This window comes from Scylla paramamosain, chromosome 11 (genome assembly GCF_035594125.1).
Source record: "Scylla paramamosain isolate STU-SP2022 chromosome 11, ASM3559412v1, whole genome shotgun sequence".
NCBI lineage: Eukaryota > Metazoa > Arthropoda > Malacostraca > Decapoda > Portunidae > Scylla > Scylla paramamosain.
The window spans coordinates 23,291,023-23,317,523 of record NC_087161.1 but is presented as its reverse complement, the minus strand read 5'-3'; the positions used below and the strand labels follow the sequence as shown (position 1 = coordinate 23,317,523).

Here is a 26,501-nt window from a genome sequence, read left to right as displayed (position 1 = left end):
CGCACGCACACACACACACACACACACACACACACACACACACACACACACACACACACACACACTGTCTCTACCTGCTCTTAACGCTTCTCCGTAATTGATTCTCTCTCTCTCTCTCTCTCTCTCTCTCTCTCTCTCTCTCTCTCTCTCTCTCTCTCTCTCCTAAATTGTCTCCGGTAATTGGCGATTTCCACACCTGGCTCTCTCTCTCTCTCTCTCTCTCTCTCTCTCTCTCTCTCTCTCTCTCTCTCTCTCTCTCTCTCTCTCTCTCTCTCTCTCTCTTGGCACACCACCACCACCACCACCACCACCACCACCACCACCACCACCAGCTGTACAATTAAGGGGAGGCACACGATGACACTCACACAAGACACCAATACAAGAGCCCTTTTGCGAGGCCCTCTTCTCCTTTGTCGCCTCCCGGAGCAGCGTAAACAAGCCAGCGACACTATCATTATCCCGGGTAAACAGGGCGATGGTATTAGATGGAGTGCGGCGAGGTAGTTGCGTGCGGCAAGCAGATCACGGAAAGGAAGGAAGGAGAAGAGAGTACAAGAGGTAAGAGTATTAGATTCCTGAGGTGATGCGGCCGTTGGGAGGGAGTCGGAGAGAGTGAGACTGAGAGAGAGGTGTGAGGGTGAGAGAAAGGGGTAGGTGGTGGGTAGGTGTGAGAGAGAGAGAGAGAGAGAGAGAGAGAGAGAGAGAGAGAGAGAGAGAGAGAGAGAGAGAGAGAGAGAGAGAGAGAGAGAGAGAGAGAGAGAGAGAGAGAGAGAGAGAGAGAGAGATGGGATGTTGTGGTGTGGAGTGGAGTAGTAGAATGAAGAACAAGAACAAGAAGAACAAGAACAAGAACAATAAGAACAAGAAGAAGAAGACTTATTATGCGATTACAGAAGAAGAAGAAGAAGTAAAAGGGGAGAAAGAAGGAAGGAATGGTGTGATGCTGTGGAGTAGTGGAATAAAGAAAAAAAAGAAGAAAAAGAAGAGAAAAACCTATTATGAGATCACAAAAGGAGAAGGAGAGAAGGAGGTAAGAAAAGGACTAGTGATACACCTTCAGGAGACATAGGGTGACGTGATGGGGGCGTGTATGGGGCGTGTAGGCGCGAGGCGTGTGTAAGGACCCCGAGAAATGTTGTTCCGATACTGAGGCGCCTTGAGGGTAGCGGCAAAGTGGTCCGCGGCGATAGCAGGCCGTGTTGCGATAGTGAGAGAGAGAGAGAGAGAGAGAGAGAGAGAGAGAGAGAGAGAGAGAGAGAGAGAGAGAGAGAGAGAGAGAGAGAGAGAGAGAGAGAGACATTGGCCCATATTCTTCTTACATGCTTTGTTCTCTCGTCAGTATTTTTTTTCTTTTTCAGAGACAACAGAGATAATAAGTCAGGTTTTCATGAGTATCTTATTGATGATGCAGAATTCTCATCAGTCACAAGAATTAAGAAAACAATCCTTCAACATCCCAATAACTCCCTCTAGAGTCAGTTAAATGTAAGAGATAAGACGATGATATGTTTACAAATACGGTTCACTGTCTTTCTCACACACTTCCTCCTTCATATTACTCCTTAAATAGCACCGCTTGAAACACTTCACAGCGAGAAACAAAAGAAAAAAAAAATAAGGAAAAAAGCAAACTTAAACACTCTCACTATTACGGTAACAACGAAATACACACACAGTCCAGCGATAAATGCACCGAAAGCCAAACAAGTCAGGCAGCTCAGGTGATAAAAAGGTTACAGGTTACGATAGGAAAGAGTTGAATAAAGTTGCAGAAGAATGCACTTAGGCGATACGGCGGGTCGTGAGTGGGGCAGGCAGTGAGGGAAGCGGGGAGGAGAGGGAGAGAGGAAGGGAGGGAGGGAAAGAGGAAGAGTAAGAGTGACCTATACGGTGATAAAAGGGCGACCTAAAAACGTGTGTTGGGCAAGCGTGGGTAAAAGTATCGGGGGAAAAAAAGAAGGGAGAGGCGTTGTTACTCAAGACTGCGAAGAAATGTACTTTAAGACCTACAAGTGATGAGAGAGAGAGAGAGAGAGAGAGAGAGAGAGAGAGAGAGAGAGAGAGAGAGAGAGAGAGAGAGAGAGAGAGAGAGAGAGAGAGAGAGAAAGCTCCGGCCTCCTCTAAAGAGATAAATAGCCACCAATTGAACGATAAATTGACGACCTATATATGCAATGCTGTGTAAGTGCAAAGGAAAGTCTGGCCTGTAAAGATCAATGCAATGCCGGACAGTTATGGGATAAAAAGGCAATTAACTGATACAAATGAAAGCCAGGGAGAGATCTACACACACACACACACACATACACACACACACACACACACACACACTATGGGCACAATGTAGTAACCCCAATAGAGTGAAAGTTATACATGATAGAAACAGGCGTGGCAATCCCTTGGAATATATATATAAAAAAAAAGTACAGAGTTGAATGACTGAAAGAAGAAAAAACAGACCTATTGACTGACGAAAGAGAGTAATGGGCATGATGGTTATAAGGAAATATTTAAGTAAAAGTAACTCTAAAAAAATAAACAAAGTACATAAGACAAAGTACTAGTAAAAAAAAAGTATGCTGTATTTTGTATGACTCGGACTAAATCGACCAAGGAAATAAATAAAAGTAGGCTAAGGGGAAAAGGTCTTGTACTGCCCATATATGAATACATGAATAAGAACAATGGCAGCCAATGGAAAAACAATATAGTACAATTCTGGTCAACAGCCGAGCAACATATCACGCTGACTTCCACTGTGCTCTCAGATTTTTCCCTTCAGTTTTGAGTGTTTTGATATGCCGAGAACAAATCAAATGTGTGGAGGTTGACAACAAAATAGAAGACTTAAGATTGAGGGACAAAAGCAAACAAAACATTTCTGACTAGGACTGTGCAACCTAACAGTGAAAGAAGTCCACTAAAACAAACACAGTATTCTTAACAACTACACAAAAATACAACAAAAAGAGAGGGAAATAATGATAATCGGGATGACAAAAGAGCATCGTAGGAAAACAATATAAAGAAACGAGTGGCAGAATGGCATCAGAGCGTCTTGAAAGGAGGTGTGCTTTCCCCTAAGACTTCCCCTGGCCTTCCTCCGCCGTCGCCGCCAGCACTCCCGGGACATAGAGTATTCGGCGCACCTCCCCCCAACACACGTCTGATCTGGCCCTTCGTATTTCCCCAGAGAGTGACTCGGGCCTCTGTCTCTCCAGTTTGTCTTCATAAGTAACGCAAGGAGGTGGAGGAGGACACGAACTAGGACTTGAAGCTATCTAGAGGACCTGCTACTGCTATTGCTACTATTACTGCTACTACTACTACTACTACTACTACTACTTCTACTACTACTACTACTACTACTACTAGAAGAGGAACTTAAAAACGAATTGCAGAACTTCCTCCTCCTTCTCCTCCAGCTACTACTACTACTACTACTACTACTACTACTACTACTACTACAACTACTACTACTACTACTGAATGGGGAGCGAGGACTTAAAAAAATGAACTTCATGAACTACTACTACTACTACTACTACTACTACTACTACTACTATTACTACTACTACTACTGCTACTACCACCAGATGGGCAGCCTATACAACCACCCCTATTAGTACTATCACTTCCACCAGTACACGAGGAATTCCCCACAACCTTCACCTCTCCTTGTAAGATCTATCAGCGTTACAATCTAATCTACCGCCACAATCAGCCCGCCATTACAATCTGGAGAGCCTATACCACCATCGTTCCGTCTATCTAGGAGGCCTATCATTAGAGTATAGGGGGACGAAAATACCTTCCACCTATACTTCCTATCTCCCTTCGCTCCTTCCTTCCTTCTCTTCTACTCTGTCTTCCTCCGTAATAGGGGAAAAATATAAGAATAATCTAAATCCTTAATGCTGTAACTTGTATCTTTATTAATTTTGTTCAATGTTTTTTTTTCATATAATTTATCATTTACGTGACTGCGCCTCATTTTCTTTACGTTTCCCTTCGGCTATTTGTATCTGAAGGCAATCAAAGGGTCAAATTACCCATCCGGCGGCCACATAATGAAGGGGCTTGTTATTCCTCCTCCCTCGACTCCTGCCTGCCTGTCTAAAAGATCAAACAAAACTGCAACTCAACTTCTCTCCGTCCAAGTAATGAAAAACACACAATTCTTCGCCCACATCATGTCCGAAAAAGAATATAAATTTCGTGTTTCTTTATGGCATTTTTTTTTTCCTTCTCTCTCTCTTCCGTCCTACAATTTTCTTCCGAGGTATATACGAGGGTCGGGTCTTGCTTACCTGGCGGCTCAGGTGAGGCTCGGGGGACACCTGGCCGGAGGTATATGGTAGGTGATTTAAGGTACGGTTTCTGGGCCGCTCGTGCCTCTCTCTCTCTCTCTCTCTCTCTCTCTCTCTCTCTCTCTCTCTCTCTCTCTCTCTCTCTCTCTCTCTCTCTCTCTCTTTTTCCAGAGCTGGTTTCATGTTTCTCTCTTTCATTTGCTGTGTTTTACTGCATCTCAACTTTTCCTCTTTTTCTTTTTCCCCGTGAAGTATTTCCCACCCATCCGCCCCTTTTTTTCTTTTTCTATTTTTTTCCTTCTTTTTCTTCTTCTTCTTTATTTTTTCCTGTCCAGGTCGCGGCTCCTTTTCACCTCAGCTCACCTCGCCCCGCCTCACCTCGGACCAACTCAAAAAACTTTCCTTCCCCCAACAATAATTTTTTTTTTGTATCCAATTTCAGGATCATTAATTATTCCCTATTTTCTCTCACATACACTTCCCCTTTTTCTCCCTCCACGCGTTACAAATCCCCCCTACATCCCCTCACCCCCATACACCCTTTGTACTACCACACTACCTCCTTCCCGCCTCTCTCCCTCCCTCCTTCCCTCTGAAATATGACCGTAGGGAATTACTAAGACAGGGTGAGTGGTGCTCTAATAGCCTTAGGGTGAAGGGGGGGATAGGTAATAGGGTGTAGGGTACTGAAGGAAGGCGGGGTGGGGGGACGTGCCAAAGATGTACCATTATGGGGGCAATGTGTACCTGTGTGTACCTGTGTGTGGGATCAGTAGTGGGTGGTGAGGGTTTTATGTGGTACTGGAGTGGGGGAGGGAAAAATTGATGCTGTGTGTGTGTGTGTGTGTGTGTGTGTGTGTGTGTGTGTGTGTGTGTGTGTGTGTGTGTGTGTGTGTGTGTGTGTGTGTGTGTGTGTTCGTGTTTTTTTCGATGGGCTAAATACAACTACCAATGATCTGTTTATTATAGTACATCTTTTTTCTTTTTTTGTAGTTTTAACAAAATTTACATTCATCATGAAATTGTGGTCAATAAACAATCTGTCTATCTGTGTGTGTGTGTGTGTGTGTGTGTGTGTGTGTGTGTGTGTGTGTGTGTGTGTGTGTGTGTGTGTGTGTGTGTGTGTGTGTGTATCGTGGGGCATCGACAGGTGTACAATGAGATACACGAGTGTGGAATGGAAAGTGTGGAGTAAGAGATGGAGAAGTAAGAATGAGAGAGAGAGAGAGAGAGAGAGAGAGAGAGAGAGAGAGAGAGAGAGAGAGAGAGAGAGAGAGAGAGAGAGAGAGAGAGAGAGAGAGAGAGAGGAAGGAGAATGTGGGTACGGATTATGGAAAAGAGAGAGTGTATGTATGTATGTATGTATGTATGTATGTATGTATATGTAAGTGTGTGTGTGTGTGTGTGTGTGTGTGTGTGTGTGTGTGTGTGTGTGTGTGTGTGTGTGTGTGTGTAGTGGGTGTGTATGAGTAAGAGAGAAAGGGGAGTGCGGGTGGGTATATGGAGTAAGGGAGTGGAGGGCGGGGTGGAGGAAGATGGAGAAACACGGTAAGGGGGTGGATGAGGGATGGTGGAGGCAGGGCGCGGCCATAACTCACGGGGCCTCGCGGTGATGCCAGATGAGAGGGTGTGGGGGGTAGGGGGAGGAGGGACGGCCTCTCAAACACGCCCACACCACGCCACGCCACCATCCACACACACACCCACACCCATTCCAGCCTTCTAATTCTCCCATATATCCACTTCTGAACACGCCTATACTTAATACCACCACAATCACACGCCCACGCCACACCGGTATCCACACATACACGCCCACGCCACGCCCGCATCCACACATGTCCATACTCATTTCAATCTTCTAATTCCCTTATATATCCACTTCTGCACACGCTGATACTTAAAATTACCACAATCACACGCCCAAACGACACCAGCATCCACACACACACGCCCACCCATCCATTTTATCTAATATCCACATCTGAACGCAACCACACGTAATCTTATCCACTATCATATCCACACTCACCACATCCATCTATTCCCTCTCTCATCTAACAATTCTATCCAATGCATCCACCTTGAAACGTCATATCCACTTGTAACTGCTATAATACCCACCTGCTCTTCACTCCCTCTCCTATCCACTCAGATTAAGCCACTCATCCACTTCCAATGGACCTGATATCCACATGATTCACCAGTACTCATCCACATGCAATCCATCTCTCTTCCACGTACACGTACAGCGATATGCAGACCACGCATCACACAAGCAATTCCAAACGCACACATGAGTATATTACTGAGTGAAACGAACGAACAAACAAACGCTGAACAGGAAATACCCACGCATACCTTTGCTATCGCCACCCCTTGGTCCCTAAATCCCACACCATCACCACTACCACTACCACCACCATCGCCACTGCCACCATCACCACTGCCACGGATTTAACTTCACCATCATATATCTAAAATGAAAAAAAATTCCTTATATCACCATTACCATCACATCACATTATGTACACTCACTATTAATTAGTCATCACCACCATCACTACACACTGCTATTACAATCATCACACAGTCATAACTACACGTAACCACAACCACCACACTTAATTACTCACTATATTCACCACAATCATCACCAACATTACCACACACCACCACCACCACCACCACCACCACCATAAACATAACACACAATCACAACCACCACCACTCACCACTGTCGACATGATGCGTGAGAGAGAGAGAGAGAGAGAGAGAGAGAGAGAGAGAGAGAGAGAGAGAGAGAGAGAGAGAGAGAGAGAGAGAGAGAGAGAGAGAGAGAGAGAGAGAGAATGACCTCGATCGTATCAAGGGCAGTAAGGTTACGTCAAGGAATTTATTTCCCTCTGATGGCCTCGTGGTATAATAAGGAGGGAAGAAAGAAGGAGGAAAAAAAAAGAAACAGAGGAAAAAAAGAAAACTGAAACGAGCTTATGAGAAAAGACTTTAAAACTACACACGTGAAATTCCGCTATTATAGTGTGTGTGTGTGTGTGTGTGTGTGTGTGTGTGTGTGTGTGTGTGTGTGTGTGTGTGTGTGTGTGTGTGTGTGTGTGTGTGTGTGTGTACCTTACTCCTTCTAACGTTCCTTTATGCAAAAATGGTTTGTGTAGTTTGTGAATTATTCAAACAATAAAACGTGCAATTATGGAGGGAGTGGTGAGTGCTCGCTTCTCTCTCTCTCTCTCTCTCTCTCTCTCTCTCTCTCTCTCTCTCTCTCTCTCTCTCTCTCTCTCAGTCAGTCAGCCAGCCTCGCCCACCCACACACGCCCGTCCGCCCTTCCGCCCTTCTCCACTCACCCAAAATTTGCACAATTACTCCCCACTAACTAGACTACAGCTCGCCAATCACCACCATTATTACCAAGGAGCTTCCCCGCCCACCCCCATTCAACCCTCACCTTCCCCAACTCATCCACGCCCCACCCTCCCTATCTACATTACCACCCTCACGCCCGCCTTTCCCATCACCTCCCCACCGCCTCGTGCACACCGTTACCAAGTGTTCCGCATGACTGGGGCGGGGCGGGGCTGGGAGGGGTGGGGGAGAGGCAGGGAGAGATGGGAAAGGCGGAGGGGTAAGGTAGGGTAACGTAAGGTAAGGATAGGGTTAGGATAAGGTGTGGCAGGGAGAGTACTGTGAAGGCAAAAAAAAAAAAAAAGGGTTATGAAAGGGTGGGTATGGGTGATAGGAGGGTGGAGAGAGGGTTAAGGGTGATGAGGTGGGGGAAGGGGCTGTGGGTGTTAGGGTGGGGTACAAAGTGATGGGCAAACGGAATTAGACACAGAACTGTATAGAGAAGGACAGGGCGTGGACTGGAGAAGGTTTAGGGAAGGGTTGGGGATGGGTGGGGCAACCTGGGCGGGGATTCAAGGTGTGATAAGGGCGGGGCAGTAATGGTGGATGTCCTGTGTGTGTGAGGAAGGGCGTGGGGGGATCCTTCCTACCATGTTCTTCCCTCCTTCCAGCTTCCCTCGATCAAGTTCTGGGTTCTCTCGCGGGAGTCCTGCGTTTTCGAAGGACGAAGGAGGGCGGGGACTGAAGGATTTCGAGGACGCTGATATCACAAAGACCCGCCCGGCAAGTCCCTCCCTCCCTCCTTCCCTCCCTCCATATCCTTTCATCTATCCTTCCCTCCATCCCTTAAGTCTCTATTTTCGTCCCTCCGTTTTCTTCTGTTCTCGCCTTCCCTGCCTCCCTCCCTCTATATCTTTTCATCTATTCTCCCTTCCATCCACAAGTCTCTATTTTTCTCCTTTTCTCTCTTTCAATTTTCTCTCTTTCCTTTCTTCCTCCACTCCCACCTTTGTTATTCTCTGGTTGTATTTCTTCCATCTGTTTGTCTTTTTTTTTCTTTTACTTCTCATTACCGTCTCATTTTCCTTTTGGTTTCTTCATAATTTCCTTTTCTTCCATCTTTATGTTTGCTGTTACCTTTTCCTTCCCTTCCTTTTGTCTTAAAGTATCGCCTCTTCATATTATTTAATGTCTTCTTACTCTTTTAATTACCATTCAGTCATATGCCTCGATTTATTTATTCATTGTTATTTTTCTTACTATTCACTTATTCTTTTTTCTGCATTCTTTCCTAATTCTTCCGTTTGTAAGCCTTCATTTCATCTGTAGTTGCTCTCTTCATCTCTGTCACCGACCTTCCCCTTCTTTTCATCTTCTCTCTCTCACTCTCTCTTTCTCTCTGGAGTTTCACAATCAACTCTCCCTTCTGTACGCTTCACGATTCTGTCATCTTTTTCCTTCCCTTCACGTTCTCCCGTTCACGTCACGCATTCATACCCGTTTTCTTTTTTTCCTTCCTTTCCATTTCTTAATCTCCATACCATTACATTCATCCCTTTCCTCCGTATCACTAACTTTCATTAATTCCTTCATTTATTTCATTGATATTCATTTGGTATCTTTCTTTAAATTCTTATTCATGTTTCTTCTCTTCCTTCTTATTATAACAGCATTCCTTTCTTCCTTCCTTAATTTCTTTTATTGGTATTAATCTATTTGCTACCTTTCCTCACACATTCTTATGCATCTTCCTTCCCTTTCTCACTAGTATAACACCATTCCTTCCTGTCTTTTATTGCTATTCATTCATTCATTTGGTAACTTCCTTTTTACACATCTTATTCACCTTCTTTCCCTTCCTCACTACGTATCACAACACCATTCCATCTTCCTTTCTGTCTATCCTACCTTCTTTCCTTCCTTCCTTGCTTGCCTTACCAAACTCTTTGTTCGTTTCCACCACACCTTATAGTTTTTATCCCACCAACCATCTCCTTCCCACCACACAGTCCCTCCCTCCTTCCTTCCCTCCCTCCTCCCACCGTCCTTGCTCTTTCCTTCCTTCTTCGCTTCACCAGTCAAGGCTGTCCCTCCTCTCCCTCCTCTCTCCCTCTCCCATCCCTCGCGGCCTCTCCTCACACCTCGCCCCGCCGTGTTTGTCTCCCTATTGTTGCATCGACGCCCTCGCTACCCGTCGGTGCCGCGAGACAACCACTGACCCCACACACCTGACTGACGCCCAGGAGGAGGAAGGAGGAGGAGGAGGAGGAGGGTTAGTAGGGTGGACCGCACATGGATTGGTTACGCTGCATCCACCTGGTATGAGGAGAGAGAGAGAGAGAGAGAGAGAGAGAGAGAGAGAGAGAGAGAGAGAGAGAGAGAGAGAGAGAGAGAGAGAGAGAGAGAGAGAGAGAGAGAAAGAGAGAGTTGTGGTATGAAAAAAAAAAGAAATTAAGAAGGAAAGAAGGAAAGGAAAGAAAAGGGAAAGGGAGAAAGAAAAGAAAGGAAGGATGAAAGAGAGAACAGGACAGAAGGGAAGAAAGGAAAATTACTATGGAAAGAGAGAATAAAAAGGAAAATCTACATGAAACAAACGGAAATGGAGAAAAAGTAGAGACGAAAGAAGAGAGTACGAGAGAAGGAAAGCAAAAAAAGAAGGGAGAAAAAAAAGCGAGAGAGAGAGAGAGAGAGAGAGAGAGAGAGAGAGAGAGAGAGAGAGAGAGAGAGAGAGAGAGAGAGAGAGAGAGAGAGAGAGAAACGCAGCCCAACCAACCTCCATTTCGGCCACATATAAAACCCAGTGTCAAAGATACATAGCTAAACTCCTCCTCGTCCTCCCTCCTTGAGCACCTGGAGGAGGAGAAGGAGGAGGACGAGGAGGAGAGAAAGGAGGAGGAGGAACGAGGAAGGAGAGAAAGGAGGAGGAGGAAAGGAAGGAGGAGGAGGAGGAGGAGGAGGAGGAGGAGGAGGAGGAGGAGGAGGAGGAGGAGGGAATTGAATATGGTTGGCACACTGGTTTCGCCGGAGGGAAGCAAAGGGCGTAAGCGACGGGGGCTTTATTCACACCTGCAGACGAGGCAGTGCATGTATCAGAGACACGCCAGGAGGAGGAGGAGGAGGAGGAGGAGGAGGAGGAGGAGGAGAATCAGTAGACAGAACCAGGGCGCGATGGCTAAGAGTGAAAACGGGAGGGATGCAAAGAAAACGGGTGGTTAGGAGAAGGGGAGTTAAAGGTAGTAGATTCCTTCGTTTATTTCGCGTACACCTCCACCTGCGCCTAGACATCAAACGCCAGCCAGGGACGAGGACGCGGTATCCCTTCGGTTTAAAAGTATCGTCGTAAAGGAGGGATTCGGAAAGGCGGTCATAAACGTCCCGGGCGCGATAACACTCCTAAATCTGGTGGGAAATGCTCTTAAATCCCGCAATGAAGATAACAAATGAACGTCAACATGGGTAAACAAGGCGGGGCTCCGTGGGTCGTGGGCGGGGAAAGGTGGAGGAAGGAGGAAGGAGAAAAGGAAACATATAAAAGGATGAGGAGAAATGGAGGAGGGCACGAGGATAGGGAGTGTAAATAAAAGAAGGGAAGAGGAAATATAACAGGATGAGGAGGAAGGGGAGAAGGAGGATAAGTGACGTAAATGAAAAGGAGGAAGTGAGTCAAGTTAGCAAGATAGAACTGAACAGGATGTGAAAAAAATGAAGGAAGGAAAGGTGATCTTTGATGAGTTGGAAGAGGAGGAACAGTAGGAGTTCCAGTACTTACAGATGTAACACTGTTTCACTCGCTCACCTGAAAATAAAAGAGGAAAATTAATAATAATAATAATAATAATAATAATAATAATAATAATAATAATAATAATAATAATGAGATATGTATAATAGAATATGAAAAGAGAGGAGGAAGGAAGGAAGGAAGGAAGAAATATGAATGTAGGAAGGAGGTTATTTTTTAGTCTTTCCTCCCTTGTGTTTCTAGTTTTTACTCCTTCCCTTCCTCCTCCTCCTCCTCGTCCTCCTCCTCCTCCTTCTGCCGCAGCCGCATTAACCACGCGGGCCTCCATCAAGTGGACTAATGATGGATTAACCAAACCTTCCTACAAGGCAAGTGTAATGATAAAATATTGAAGGTGCAACCCATCCTTAACGTGCCTTACACCCCCCCGCCCCCTCCCGGCACACACACACACACACACACACACACACACACACACACACACACACACACACACACACACACACACACACACACGTGGAAGAGTTACTATGTAGTCTCCATGTGGCAGTGGTGGTGGTGGTGGTGGTGGTGATAGTGGTGTAGTATTAAGTAATGGTAGTAAGAGTAATGCCAGTGGTAATCATAGTAGTAGCGGTGGTGGAAGTATTAGTAGTGGTGGTGACGCATTGGTGGTGGAATAGTAAAGGGAGTGGTGGAGGTAGTGGAAGAAGTAGCGATAATATAAGAAGTAGTGTTAAAATATTATAGTGGTAGTGAAGGAAGCAGTGGTGGTGAATGCACAAGTAGCAGTAGTAGTAGTAGTAGTAGTAGCAACAGCAGAAATAATAGAAAAAAAAAAAAAACTCGTAGTGATGAAAGCAATAGCAGTAGCCGTAGTAGTGGCGAAGCAGTGAAGCTCGTGGTGGTGGTGGCAGTGGTGGTGGTGGTGGCGGCGGATACCTCGCGTGACCCATTGCTCGTCGAGGGTAATTGCGGACAAACTCGCGGCCGAGGAATGTTAACGGAGTGACGAAGGCGACGAGGGAAGGAGGGAGGAAGGGAAGGACCGGAGGGAAGGAGGGGGAGGGGGAAGGTCCTTCGTCGCCCTTCAACTCGCCCTCTTTCCTCTGCAGGCCAAAGCTCGACCTGGGGAAGGGGGAGGGGCGAAGGGGAAGGGGGGAGAGGAAGTAGGAGCTGTGGGCGGTGGAGGAGCGACGGAGGAAACGTGGTGGTGGTGGTGGTGGTGGCAGTGATGGCTGTGTGGAATGAGGAAGGTGGTGACGGTGGTGGTGGTGGTGGTGGTGGTAATGGAGGAAATATGAGGGAGGAGGAGAAGGAATGGTTATGGCAGATATGGTATAAGGCGAGTAAGGAAGAAGACAAAAGGATAAGTAGTAGTAATAGTAGTAGTAGTAGTAGTAGTAGTGGTAGTAGTAGTAGTAGTGGTAGTAGTAGTAGTAGTAATAGTAGTAGTAGTAGTAGCAGTAGTAGCAGCGGTGGAGGTGATGACGAAAAGTTGAGGAAGATAAAGAAAAAAAAAGAGTGCTGGAGAAGGTGGATGAGATAGTGGAAGAGGAGGAGGAGGAGGAGGAGGAGGAGGAGGAGGAGGAGGAGGAGGAGGAGGAGGAGGAGGAGGAGGTAGTGGAAGAAGAAGAAGAAGAAGAAGAAGAAGAAGAAGAAGAAGAAGAAGAAGAAGAAGAAGAAGAAGAAGAAGAAGAAGAAGAAGGAGGAGGAGGAGGAGGCGATAGAGGTGGTGGCGGCGGGAACAGACTGGTGACGCGGGAACAATACTACATAACCCCTGCTGCTTCCTTCACACGCCCCCCACCAACAACACCCCTTCCCCCTCTCCTCCCCCCGTCTTCCCCCAACGCTCCCACCCCCATCACAAGCACCACAATTACCCCACCACAAGCCAGGGCAGGTGGAGGTGAGAGCCCCCCTCTCCCCCAGCCCCAAGGATATGGAGGGGGGAGGGGGAGAGGAGGAAAAAGGGTCAGGCTAGAGTATGTAGGGTCGAGTATTTTTTTTTTCTCTCCATTTTCTAAAGGAGGAAATGGGCTTTTTTGGGGACTGCGTGGGACAGACATTTGGGGGTTGCCTTGGGGAGAGGGGAAGGGGAGGGAAGGGGCAGGAAGGGGAGGGGAAGGGGGTTGTAAGGACTGGATGACCGCAAATTATCTACGAACTAAAGGTAAAAGGAAATGGATGGATGGATGGCTGGATGGATGGACGTGTGTGTGTGTGTGTGTGTGTGTGTGTGTGTGTGTGTGTGTGTGTGTGTGTGTGTGGCTAAGGAGAAAAGGGAAGGAAGGGGGTTAGGCTATTTTGCGGTAAGGGTGTTAAGGGTATTTGTGTGTAGTGGTGAAGGGTAAGAGAGAGAGAGAGAGAGAGAGAGAGAGAGAGAGAGAGAGAGAGAGAGAGAGAGAGAGAGAGAGAGAGAGAGAGAGAGAGAGAGAGAGAGAGAGAGAGAGAGAGAGAGAAAGAGAATAAATGTGCATGTATTTACAAATGAGGCAATAAAACTCGAGATAAATCAAGACACAGAGAGAGAAACAAACAAAACAAAACAAGGAAGAACTCAAACACCGAAACAAACAGGACTCGCAAAAAAAGAAAGACCCAACACACACACACACACACACACACACACACACACACACAAGCACACCGGTAAGGAGCCACACAACCACGTCATTTCCTTACGACAATGAGGTCACGATAAATCCACCGAATTAACTCACAGAGGTCACCCACACACACACACACACACACACACATCTGCAGCGTCACCTCAAGGTCAGGTCATCGAGGCTATGACCTGCAACTCGGAAGCCAAAAGCAGGTGAAAGAATTAAAAAAAAAAAAAAGGATGAAAGAAAGAAGAATGCGGTAGGGGAGGGCAAGGTACAGGTGGAGGGTGGATAAATGATGTGGATTATGCTATGTGGGGGTAACGGGAAGTTGACCTGATGGGTTGAATGAGGGGAAAGGGAAGGGAAGAGCGGAAAAAGGAGAAGGGGAGGAGGGAAGGAGAATGGGAACACAGAACTTGAAGGATTAAGAAAGAAAAATGGGAAGATAGAGGAGAACAAGAGACAGCGGAACGGGGAAAGGGAATGGGTAGGGGAAATGGGAGTGGAGAAATGGGACAAGGAAGAGGAAGAAACTGGGAAAAGGAAAGGGACGCAGGAGAAGAAAAGAGTATAATAAAAAGGAGAGAAGAGGTGATCGGTAAGACAACGAGAGTGAAGGAATGAGACTAAAGAAGGAAAAGGAAAAAAAAATATGGGAAGAGAGAATAACGAAAGGAGAGAGAAGAGAAAGCTAAAAAAAAAAAACAGGAAAAAAAGTGGAAAGGGGCAAGAGGGAAGAATACAAACAACAGAAGAATAAGAAGATGGAATAGATAAAGTATAAGAGGGCCCCCCCCAAAAAAAAAAAAAGAAAAAAAAAGAAAAGAAAGGCGAGATAGACTAACTTCCTGGCGGGGTCGCTGAAGGAAGCACACCGCCGCCCTGGACTATTACGGGGCAGCGGATTCACAAGTGCGGTGGGCGGCGGCGGGGCGGGGGTGAGGCGGGGGTGGGCGGGGCAAAGGGTCAGGTGCTTGTGTCACTCATTTTTATCAACCTTACTGTACCTGGGGCCATTGTTCTCCCCCATCACCCTTCACCCCTCTCCCCTGACAGCGCCTCCGTCAAGTACAGGGGGAGCTTCTTCCGTGTGTGTGTGTGTGTGTGTGTGTGTGTGTGTGTGTGTGTGTGTGTGTGTGTGTCCACCTGAAGCACCCCGCCCAGTCGATGTAGGTGGGCAGGTGACAGGTGTTGATTAATTAGCTTCCCTCCACCTGTGTTCCCTTTTAACTATAGGAGTCGAGGCGCCCACGCTATCTTGTCCCTAACGGTGCGGCCGATAGTATTGATGGTGGTGGTAGTAGTAGTAGTAGTAGTAGTAGTAGTAGTAGTAGTAGTAGTAGTAGTAGTAGTAGTAGTAATAATAGTAGTAGAAGTAGTAGTAGTAGTAATGATGGTGGTAGTAGGGGTTGTTGTTGTTGTAGTATTATAATAAGGGATTGTTGCTGTTGTTGTTGTTGTTTTGTTGTTACTATTTTTATTGTAGCAGTAAATATCGTAGCAATAGTAACAGTAGCAGTGGTTTCTGTTATTCTTGTGGTTATACTCGCAGAAATATCAGCACGACATAAAACGGTAGCAGAGGTCGCAGTACTACCAGGAAAATAATTAGCACAACACCACGGCAGCAATAGTAGTGTAGAGGTGGTAGTTTCGGTAACATGAGCAGGCAGTGACAGGTGGCAGAAATGCATGACCGGCTGCCTGGAGGCGCGGCACAGCTGTCGCATTACGGGCAGGAGGGAGGAGGAGGAGGAGGAGGAGGAGGAGGAGGAGGAGGAGGAGGAGGAGGAGGAGGAGGAGGAGGAGGAGGAGAACGGTGAAACAGAGGTACAGAAAAAAAAAAAAACAATACAAAAGAAAAAATATATTCGAATACCAATAAAAACATCCCCCCCAAAAAATTCTACCTAAAAACACGAGATAAAAAACAGGAGAAAATAACAGAAAATACACAACAAGAAGAGAACATAATGAAAACTCACACAGGAGAAAGAGGAAAGGGAGAGGAAGGAATAAATAGCAGCACAGGAAGAGAAAGGGAGGGGAAGAGAAACTATAGGAAAAAAACAAAGGAAGGAAAGGAAGGAAGGAAAAGAGGGAGGAGGAAGAAACAGAGGACGATAACACTACCTCCCTTCCTTCCTAACTGTTCCTCCTCCTCCTCCTCCTCCTAACCTTTCCTTCGGGGTATGTGACATGTGAGTATTCTCTCTCTCTCTCTCTCTCTCTCTCTCTCTCTCTCTCTCTCTCTCTCTCTCTCTCTCTCTCTCTCTCTCTCTCTCATGTTTCCTTTTACATTCCCTCTCTTTTTATCTTTCCTCCTTTCCACGTTCTTTACTTCACTTCTTCATTCTTTCCCTTTTCTCATTCTTTCTCTCAATCATCCTTTCTTTCTCATTCGCAAACCTCATTTTCTCTTCCTTCATTTATGACCTTCCTTGCAGTTTCTTCCACCCTTCTCTTTATCATTCCTTTCCTTTCATCCCCCGCCTTCCCAATGGCCGCGTACAAACATATATGCATTAATTAAATTCAACAGTAAAAACAAATACAATAAGACAACAAGACAATAAGGTTTTACTGATTCACCGTCGCCTTTGGATAAATATATGTACTAAACTTGTTATTGTTTTAAACGAATTGCTTGGGTAGAAAAAAATAAACGAAAAAAGAAACAAAAACAAACCCGCCTTTCTTTCAATGTTTTGTTTACCAATCGAGAGAGAGAGAGAGAGAGAGAGAGAGAGAGAGAGAGAGAGAGAGAGAGAGAGAGAGAGAGAGAGAGAGAGAGAGAGAGAGAGAGAGAGAGAGAGAGAGATGCACACACGTAATCTTGTTTATTCAAAGGGTCATGAGAAGAAGAAAAAAACAGAGATAATCTAAAAGAACAATAAGAAATGAAATAAAAGTGACGAAACACACAAAAGATTGAGAAGAATAAACGTTGCAGGAAAAAAATAATAAAAAAAAGATACGAGGGTGGATGAGCGAGAGGGAGAAGAGGAAGGGAGGAGAGGAGAGACAGAGGAGGAGGAGGAGGAGGAGGAGGAGGAGGAGGAGGAGGAGGAGGAGGAATTCCTTTACTATATTATACAACCAGCAAGGTGCCGCGCAGTGAGAGAGAGAGAGAGAGAGAGAGAGAGAGAGAGAGAGAGAGAGAGAGAGAGAGAGAGAGAGAGAGAGAGAGAGAGAGAGAGAGAGAGCCGCGGTCACCTCCCTTGCGACTTCTCTAGTAGTTGCTTCAGGGAGGAGGAGGAGGAGGAGGAGGAAGAGGAGGAGGAGGAGGAGGAGGAGGAGGGAAAGGACGAGAATACCAGAATGAAATCAGACAACGAAGGAAAGGAAGTAGTTTTCTGTACATATATTTTTTTTCAATTGTTAAAGAAAAAAAAATAAAAATATATAAATCTTACGAAACCAAAACCACACAAAACAAATTGAAAATACAAATAACAAATAAAAGAAACTCACATAAAAAAAAGTCATACGCTAAAAGACAGCGAAACAATATTTGATACATCTAAAGAGAAGAATAAAAAAAAAAAAAATTCACAGACAATGAAACAATGAAACAATATTCGACAAATCTCACTGAATCAAACTCAAAGAAACAAAAGATGAAACAGAAAAAGAAAACTTGACTCCAAATCACAATTAAGTCTTATTACAGGACAGAGCAGGAGGGAGAGGGAGAGAAGGGAGAAGGGAGAGAGAGAGAAAGAGAGAAGAAAGAATAACACGGAGAGGGGAAGAGAGAGAGAGAGAGAGAGAGAGAGAGAGAGAGAGAGAGAGAGAGAGAGAGAGAGAGAGAGAGAGAGAGAGAGAGAGAGAGAGAAAACAGGAGGTCACGACTAAGACAAAAGAAAATGAGGGAGCCGGACACGAAAAGTAAAAAAAAATGATATAAACAAATAACAAATACGATTAAAGCCCACAACAAAAGGTTCCGATCCTCTTTAGGACTTCAAGAGGAGGGTTCGAGAGGATCACCAGGAGGATCACTAGAGGGAACACCATGTAATACCACCTGGCGAGCGAGAGAGATGTTGAAAGACGTGGGAGAGGAGAGGAGAGCAAGAAACCAGGATAGGAGGGGAAAGGCGAGGAGAGAGGTGGAAGAAACGAGAAAAAGGAGAGGAGACAGGTTGGGGAAAAGGAGAAGAGAAGGCGCGGAAGAAACGAGAGGAGAAAGGGAGGAGGAAAGTAAAAGACACGAGGCCAAATTCCCTACGGAGTGAGACTGTGGAGGTATCGTTTCTCAGCAGAAGGAGGAGGAGGAGAAAGAGGAGTAGGAGGAGGAAGAGGCCGGTTGGTCACTGTCCCACCGGCTATCAGAGTCACCGGCGGTATTTTTCACTGACAATTAGGAACAAAATTAAAGGGGAAAGTTGCCTTAATTGTTACTGGCGGCCGACTGGGGAGGGAAGGGAGGGGGGAAGGGAGGGGCGGGACAGTGAAAGACAAGAGGGAGAGAAGGGAGAGAAGGGAAGGGTGATTGAAGAGGGAGGGGGACAGGGATAAGGGTGAGGGCGACAGGTAGTGGAGAAATGTGGCGAAGGGAGGGAGGCGTCTGAATGTGGCTGAGGAAAGGGAGAGAAGAAGCAAGGACACCAAAGAGAGGAAAAAGGAAAAGGATGAAATAAGACGAGATGCAGGAAAAAGCAGAGTAAATAAGGTAAGATAGAAATTGGAAAGAAAAAGTAGTAAAAAAAAAAAAAATAAGGAAGGAATAAGATGAAATGCAGGAAACGCAAAGACAGACAAAGATAGAAAACCTTAAAAAAAAAGAAATGCAAAGAAAATAAAAGATGAGAATATCTTTATGCTGGTACTTGTTCTTATACTACTACTACTACTACTACTACTACTATTACTACTACTACTACTACTACTGCTACTACTACCACTACTGCTACTACTACTATTACTCCTACTACTACTATAAAACTTTCCTTTCATGCAGAAAACAACATTAAAGAAAACCTAACTCCTCTATCTTCTTTTCACACGCAAATATATTTCAATTACAGGAAAGAAAGAAAGGCAAAAAAATGTAGAGGTAGAGGAAGAAGAATAGGCAGGCATTCCAACTCTTAATCAGATTCCAAGAGGAGCGACCGGCGCCGTGATTCCAGGCCATTCCTACCTTGGCCTCTCACCTCAAGACGGAATTTTTCTAATGGAGATTCCCAAATGGAGAGATAATGGGAGTCACCGCTAATGAACACTCCGCCCACCCCTCTCTCTCTCTCTCTCTCTCTGGACATCTCACACTGATAAAAGAAAAAAAAAATAGTATTCTTATAGTTTCGATTTCCGTGTGTGTGTGTGTGTGTGTGTGTGTGTGTGTGTGTGTGTGTGTGTGTGTGTGTGTGTGTGTGTGTTTAAGGAAATGTCTGCTCCCGGAAGAAGAAAAGTTTAAATGGGCGTGAGTTAGTTCTGAGCCGAATCAAGTGCGGTGCCGAAACCTCTTGGCGAAAGTTCCACACTTGAGCAAACGAACGAACGAAAGAAGGAAAAGAAAGAAAAGATAAAAAAAAAATAAGAGTGAAATATATGAAAGAAGGCTTCGAACTGGGTCATTTAAACTTGCCCTCGCCCCCCAAAAAGGAAGAGAGAGAGAGAGAGAGAGAGAGAGAGAGAGAGAGAGAGAGAGAGAGAGAGAGAGAGAGAGAGAGAGAGAGAGAGAGAGAGAGAGAGAAAGACCATGTCCTTCCTAAAAAAAAGAAAATGAATTGAAATAAAGAATAACAACATCAGTTACAACCATCATAATAATAATAATAATAAAAACAAAACAAATAAAATACACTACAAATATATTTCTTTTCTCAGTAATTTATATATTCACTCCATCTATCAAAAAAGCACATCTTTGCATCTAACTTCCAAAATAAATCGAAAGAATAAACACAACCACCAGCACCACCACCACCACCACCACCACCACCAGAAAATAGGCTAAAAAAGGATCAGAACCTAATACGCGTCGTGCCGAATCCTCCAGAGAGCTTCAGAAACCATTACATCCATTAATTCATCGATAAACAAGCAAGGAGACCCATTAGGCACCATTATCTGAGGGGGAGGGACGAGAAGAGGGGCGAGGGTGGGACGAGGCAGGAATATATAAGGGAAGGGAAACAGAAGGAGGGAGGAAAGGAAGTGAAGGGGAATAAGACGAAGAAAGTGGGGGATGGAATAGATAACGTGGGAAAAGATAGGAAAGATAAGGGAAAGACAACGGGAATATACAGAAAGGGAAGGAAAGAACAGGAAGAGAAAGGAATGAATGAATGAATGAAAGAACAGAAAAGAAGAGGGAAGGGATATTAAAGATAAGGACAGAGAAAAAAGCAAAAGAAAAAAGGGAAAGGAGCTAAGGAAAGTATTGTAGAAATCAAAAAGAAAACGAGAATTAGAGAAAGGATAAGAAGGGTTAGGAAAGAAAAGGGGAAGAAACGCAAGAAAGGAGGAACAGTTGGTGAGAGAGAGAGAGAGAGAGAGAGAGAGAGAGAGAGAGAGAGAGAGAGAGAGAGAGAGAGAGAGAGAGAGAGAGAGTTACTGGGGTATGCAGGACAAGTAAGCATAGATACAAGGAAGTTATTACTCTCCTTGTAGCTACTAATGGACCCACGCTCTCTCTCTCTCTCTCTCTCTCTCTCTCTCTCTCTCTCATATGACTCATCCTCTTCAAATGATTCTATTCAAAAGACATGCTAAAAAGTAGTAGTAGTAGTAGTAGTAGTAGTAGTAGTAGTAGTAGTAGTAGTAGTAATAGTAGTAGTAGTAACAAGAAGAACAGCAACAACAACAAACATAAAAGGGACTAACAAATTAATACATATGAAATGCTTAGAAAAATACAAAAAAATAAAATCTTCAGATAAACAAATCCATACTTTTTGCCGTACTGCAAACAGCAACAACCAAACAAAGCCAAAAGAATGCGTGTTATGCCCAGAGAGAGAGAGAGAGAGAGAGAGAGAGAGAGAGAGAGAGAGAGAGAGAGAGAGAGAGAGAGAGAGAGAGAGAGAGAGAGAGAGAGAGAGTACCTGGGGCTTGGTCATCCTTTAATAGCCTATTGTGAACACTCTTTACTACCTGTGATTCGTGGGCAGAAGGAGGAGGAGGAGAAGGAGGAGGAGGAGGAGGAGGAGGAGGAGGAGGAGGAGGAGGAGGAGGAGGAGGAGGAGGAGGAGGAGAAGAAAAATAAGATCAATAATAAGAACAAGAACAAGAACGACAACAACAACAACAACAACAAGAGGGAACAGGAATAAAGGACGAAGAAACCAAGTGCAGCAGGAGAAAGGCTGATAAGCAACAACACCTAAGAAAAAAAAAGTTCTAGCATATATTTTTCAAGAGGATTTATATTTCATGAGGACAAGCAGAGGAGTGACATACGCAAACCTTCAACTATTTTTACGATACAATTCCGTGCACGTTTCCGGCTAATAATGCTCCTTGATCGGTGAGGAATGCATAATTACTCTCAGTGCACAGGTAAATGGGTAAAGTTACTCCGGCTCTCAGTGCGCAATATAAATTCCCAACGTACAATAAAAGATTCACAAGCGGCATTATGACCAAGATTATGAAGAACGTGAATCTGAGCGGTAACTTTTGCGTGTATCCTGGGGCATTGTGTGTGTGTGTGTGTGTGTGTGTGTGTGTGTGTGTGTGTGTGTGTGTGTGTGTGTGTGTGTGTGTGTGTGTGTGTGTGGATTAGAGAGCATGTATATTTATATTTTTGTTTCTTTCTGTATATTATTATTACTTTTCATGAGTAAATGAAGGAAAATATTTGTGTATGTATTCATTTACCTGCATTGAGTGGAAAAATGTACATGCTAACTTATATGTATATGAGTATATTTATATATATACATTTTTTTTTCAATAGAGGGAGGAAAAAAGTATGTATCTTCAATAAAAAAAAACACGTGTCTTTATATGTCTCAATACTATCACGCGTATTTCTTAAAGTAAACACTCCATTGAAATATTAATGTAACACTATCAACATTTCTAAACATTTCCTTGGGTGAAACTCTTCAGGTGAATATAAACGTGACGAGATATGCATTTCCAAAGGCTTTCGTGTCCCAAACCCGTGCCGCCTTCACAACGCGGCCCGTAAAGCCAGTAAAAAGGGGAAGAGGAATCGCTTTTATGGTCCCAGACATCCCGCGTGGGGTGAGAACTGACAGACAAACGCCGGTGCCAAGTGTGTGGAGGCGCCAAACTGATCTATGAAGTGACGGCTTGTGGGAGAATCACCAGTATTCTACCTTGCCCCCCCTCTCTCTCTCTCTCTCTCTCTCTCTCTCTCTCTCTCTCTCTCTCGTGACTAATATATCCGCTTTCCACATCGCCTTCCACTTAATAATGATTACACAACACTCCTCCATTTACATGCTGTATATCTCTTCTCCACTCCACATTTCGTACTCTTGTTCCTCCTCCTCCTACTCCTCCTCCTCCTCCACCTCCTCTTACTTCTTCTCTTTCAACTTGGCGATCAATGTTTGGAACGATAATTCAGCATTTTATTGCCATACTCGACTTCCCTTCCTTCTCATTCCCTCCCTCCATCCTCCTACTCTTCCTCCTCCTCCTCCTCTCGCTCCTCTCACCATCCACTCCACGAGACACTCCAGACACGAATCTCACTCACTCCACATTCGCTACCAATGCAAAATTTTTACTCTTATTTTTTCTCCCCTTCTCTCTTCCTCTCTTCCTCTCCTTCCATTCCAAGCCGTAGCGCCGCTCTCCTTTCAATCTTCCTCCCCCTTCTCTCTTTCTCTCGCTTCCTCTCATCATCTCTCATCCTCCCTTCCCTCCCTCATCTCCTTCAGTACTTCTCCCTCCTTCCCTCCCTCTCTCCCTCTCTGTTTCTCTTTCTCCGTTTGGTATGCATGAATATAATGTATACACCGATAAGAGAGAGAGAGAGAGAGAGAGAGAGAGAGAGAGAGAGAGAGAGAGAGAGAGAGAGAGAGAGAGAGAGAGAGAGAGAGAGAGAGAGAGAGAGAGAGAACAGATGCACCACTGCTCCCGATGCCTGCAGATACAATGCACACACTGTTAAACACTCCACGGTCACCAACCCTGCAGGTGGTGGTGGTAGAGGTGGTGGTGGTGGTGGTGGTGGAAGTAATGGTGGTGGTGGCAGTATTAGACTCGCTAAATAGTTTTGTCTTTCCTCTCTGTATTTCATTATTGTGATGAGTCAGAAAGAGAGAGAGAGAGAGAGAGAGAGAGAGAGAGAGAGAGAGAGAGAGAGAGAGAGAGAGAGAGAGAGAGAGAGAGAGAGAGAGAGAGAGAGAGAGAGAGAGAGTGTTCAAGAAGTACACAACTGCATTTAGTTTGCTCGAAAAACTAGAAAATATTAGAGAAGGAGGGTGAGTGAGGAAGGGGAGGAGAACAGCGCAAGACTAATATCCAGAGAGAGAGAGAGAGAGAGAGAGAGAGAGAGAGAGAGAGAGAGAGAGAGAGAGAGAGAGAGAGAGAGAGAGAGAGAGAGAGAGAGAGAAACATGCTCGAATATAAAAAGACAAGATAAGAAGTTCAAGCGAAAAAAAAAAAAATAGCGAAAAAAAGAAAGAAAAACCATCACCACTTGAACACGTCACACACACACACACACACACACACACACACACACACACACACATACAGACACACACACACACACATACACATGGAGGAAAAAAACAAAACTACAGGAAAAAACACGAAAGAAGTGGAGTTTTCCTTGTTTTATCTTCTTTTCCTCCATTCCTTTTTTTTTTATTTTTCTTTCTACTTCTATTTTTTTTCATGTGTTCCATCGTACCCTTCCTCCTCCTCCTTCTTAAGGCGTAAAGAAAGCAGGAGGAGGAGGAGGAGGAGGAGGTGCCACAGGGCCATACCTCTACATCCTCCTCCTCCTCTTCCTCTTTCTCCCCATCTTCCTCCTCCTCCTCCTTTTGTTGTGGCCCGGAGTATTTTTTCTCTCCCTAAATTGGTACATTATGGTTCATGTTGACGTAGGTGATTCCTCCTCCATTCCCTCCCCTCCTCTTCCTCCTTTCCTCCATTCTACCTCCTCTCCTCCCTCCCCATCTCCATCGCCTCCCTCTGTTTACTTAACTTGAACTCCACCTCTTCTCCTTTCCTCTAAAAATCCGACCTCTTAATAAATGTAACTCTCTCTCTCTCTCTCTCTCTCTCTCTCTCTCTCTCTCTCTCTCTCTCTCTCTCTCTCTCTCTCTCTCTTGTTCTGTGTATTTTCTTTTAAATTTATCTTCCCATCTATCTAATTAAGTTTACCCTATCTCAGTTTCTTTTTTTATTATTAATCTATCGCTCAATATTTCCATCTACCGTCTAGTGATTTTACTTTTCTATATTTAATCTTTTCTTTTCATCTATTTTATTATTTTCTTTCTTTATACATTTTTTTTTCAGTTTTCTTTACTTTAATTTCATGTTATTAATTTTACCTTCAATTTTATCACTATTATCTGCACTCTTATTTATCAATCTAATACTCTCTCTCTCTCTCTCTCTCTCTCTCTCTCTCTCTCTCTCTCTCTCTCTCTCTCTCTCCTAACCCTTAATTAATTTACTATTCTCTTCCTCGTGTTTTATCTTTCCATCATCCACGCCCTTCTCTTCTATATCTTTATTTCTTTTTTTACCTTCATTTCAAATCTAATAATGATAAAATAAAGAGACGGGGGAAAAAATAAACCATTCCCACGGTCACACCTTTCCCTTCCCCTCCCTCTTTCCCTCCCAATTAGCACCTGAACACCTGCGCCCCTCCCTCCTGCTAATCTCCTTCCCTCCCATACCTTTCCGTACCTGCAAATTCACACCTGAAAAAAAGAGACACTGGCGGAGGGAAAAGAAGGGAGGGGAGGGAGGAATTGGAGGAGGGAAGGAACAGGGGGGCATATATGATGGAGATAATGACAAAGATAAGGGAGGAATGGAAGGGAGGGAGGAAAGGAGGAAGGAGAGAGGGAATGATAGTGAGAATACAGATGATTGTGATTTGAAAGATGAAAGAATTGAAATATATTAATTCATGGTGGATCACAGAGAGAGAGAGAGAGAGAGAGAGAGAGAGAGAGAGAGAGAGAGAGAGAGAGAGAGAGAGAGAGAGAGAGAGAGAGAGAGAGAGAGAGAGAGAGAGAGAGAACATGTCGCAAAGAAGTGTGTGTGAGTGAATTTGAGAGAAGCGTTTTGGTGGGAGAGTTGGTGAAAATGAAAAGTGTGTGTGTGTGTGTGTGTGTGTGTGTGTGTGTGTGTGTGTGTGTGTGTGTGTGTGTGTGTCTGCAAAACGCAACATCCCCCAGTGCATTTATCACGAACCAAAAGCATTCCACGATTTACTTAATGCCACACACACACACACACACACACACACACACACACACACACACACACACACACACACACACACACACACACACACACACACACAAATCTACCTACACGCACGCACGCACACACCTGTCACGAACTGCAGTCACGAATGTGGGTCAGCGAGGGAAGGACATGATAAGCCCAAGAGGTCAGAGGTCAAATCACTTCAAGCAACTGCCCCTTCCCCCTCCCCTTCTCCCTCCCAACCTTGATAAAACTGACCCAAACCCACCTTTCACTATCCACCATTTCCCCTCCATCATCTCCTAACCACTCTCTCTCTCTCTCTCCTTCTATAACCTTCTCTCCCCTCCCCTCCCTCTTTCCTCTCCTCCTTCTCCCCTTCCTCACAAGTACTCCATCATATTTCTCTCCGTTTTTCTCTCTGTTTCAACATCCCTATCCACTCCACCACTCCCACTCCTCCTCCTCCTCCTCCTCCTCCGTCTCTTGATTCCTCTATATTACCACTTTCCTTCCACATATCCTTCCATCATTGTCTTTTTCTCTCTTTCTCTTACAGTTTCTCTCTCTCTCACTCTTTGCTCCTTTTTCTCCTTCCCATTTCGCCTTACTTCTTTTCACTTTTCCCTCCTGCACTTTCTCCTTCTCTATTTCTTACACTAACGCTCCTCCACTTCCACCTCCACCCTTCCCTCCTCCTCCTCCTCCTTCGAGAACATTACAACACATCTCGATGGTTTTAAAAATTTTGGCTCGCACAACTCTCTCTCTCTCTCTCTCTCTCTCTCTCTCTCTCTCTGGAAATCCTTTCCTTAAAGATCAAGATAAAAAAATTTAAAACTTCCACAGTACAAATCTAATTGGCTTCTTGTTTAGTAGGTGCACGTAGAGAGAGAGAGAGAGAGAGAGAGAGAGAGAGAGAGAGAGAGAGAGAGAGAGAGAGAGAGAGAGAGAGAGAGAGAGAGAGAGAGAGAGAGAGAGAGAGAGAGAGAGAGAGAGGAGGGGGTTGTATACGTGTGTTTCTTCCCAATATGATGACCAATTATTCTTCAGTTTTCGTAAAATGAGAAATTATG

The 26,501-nt window shown here is 44.8% G+C and overlaps 1 protein-coding gene across 1 annotated transcript in view; it reads right to left on the bottom strand.

Moving 5' to 3' along the window:
* The window catches only part of LOC135104637 (latrophilin Cirl-like), a 70,410-nt gene that overhangs the window by 28,171 nt on the left and 15,738 nt on the right, over positions 1-26,501 (bottom strand). The window contains exon 3 of the mRNA XM_064012169.1: positions 4,314-4,343. Within this exon, the coding sequence (XP_063868239.1) occupies positions 4,314-4,343 (30 nt within the window). The remainder of the gene's footprint in view (positions 1-4,313; positions 4,344-26,501) is intronic.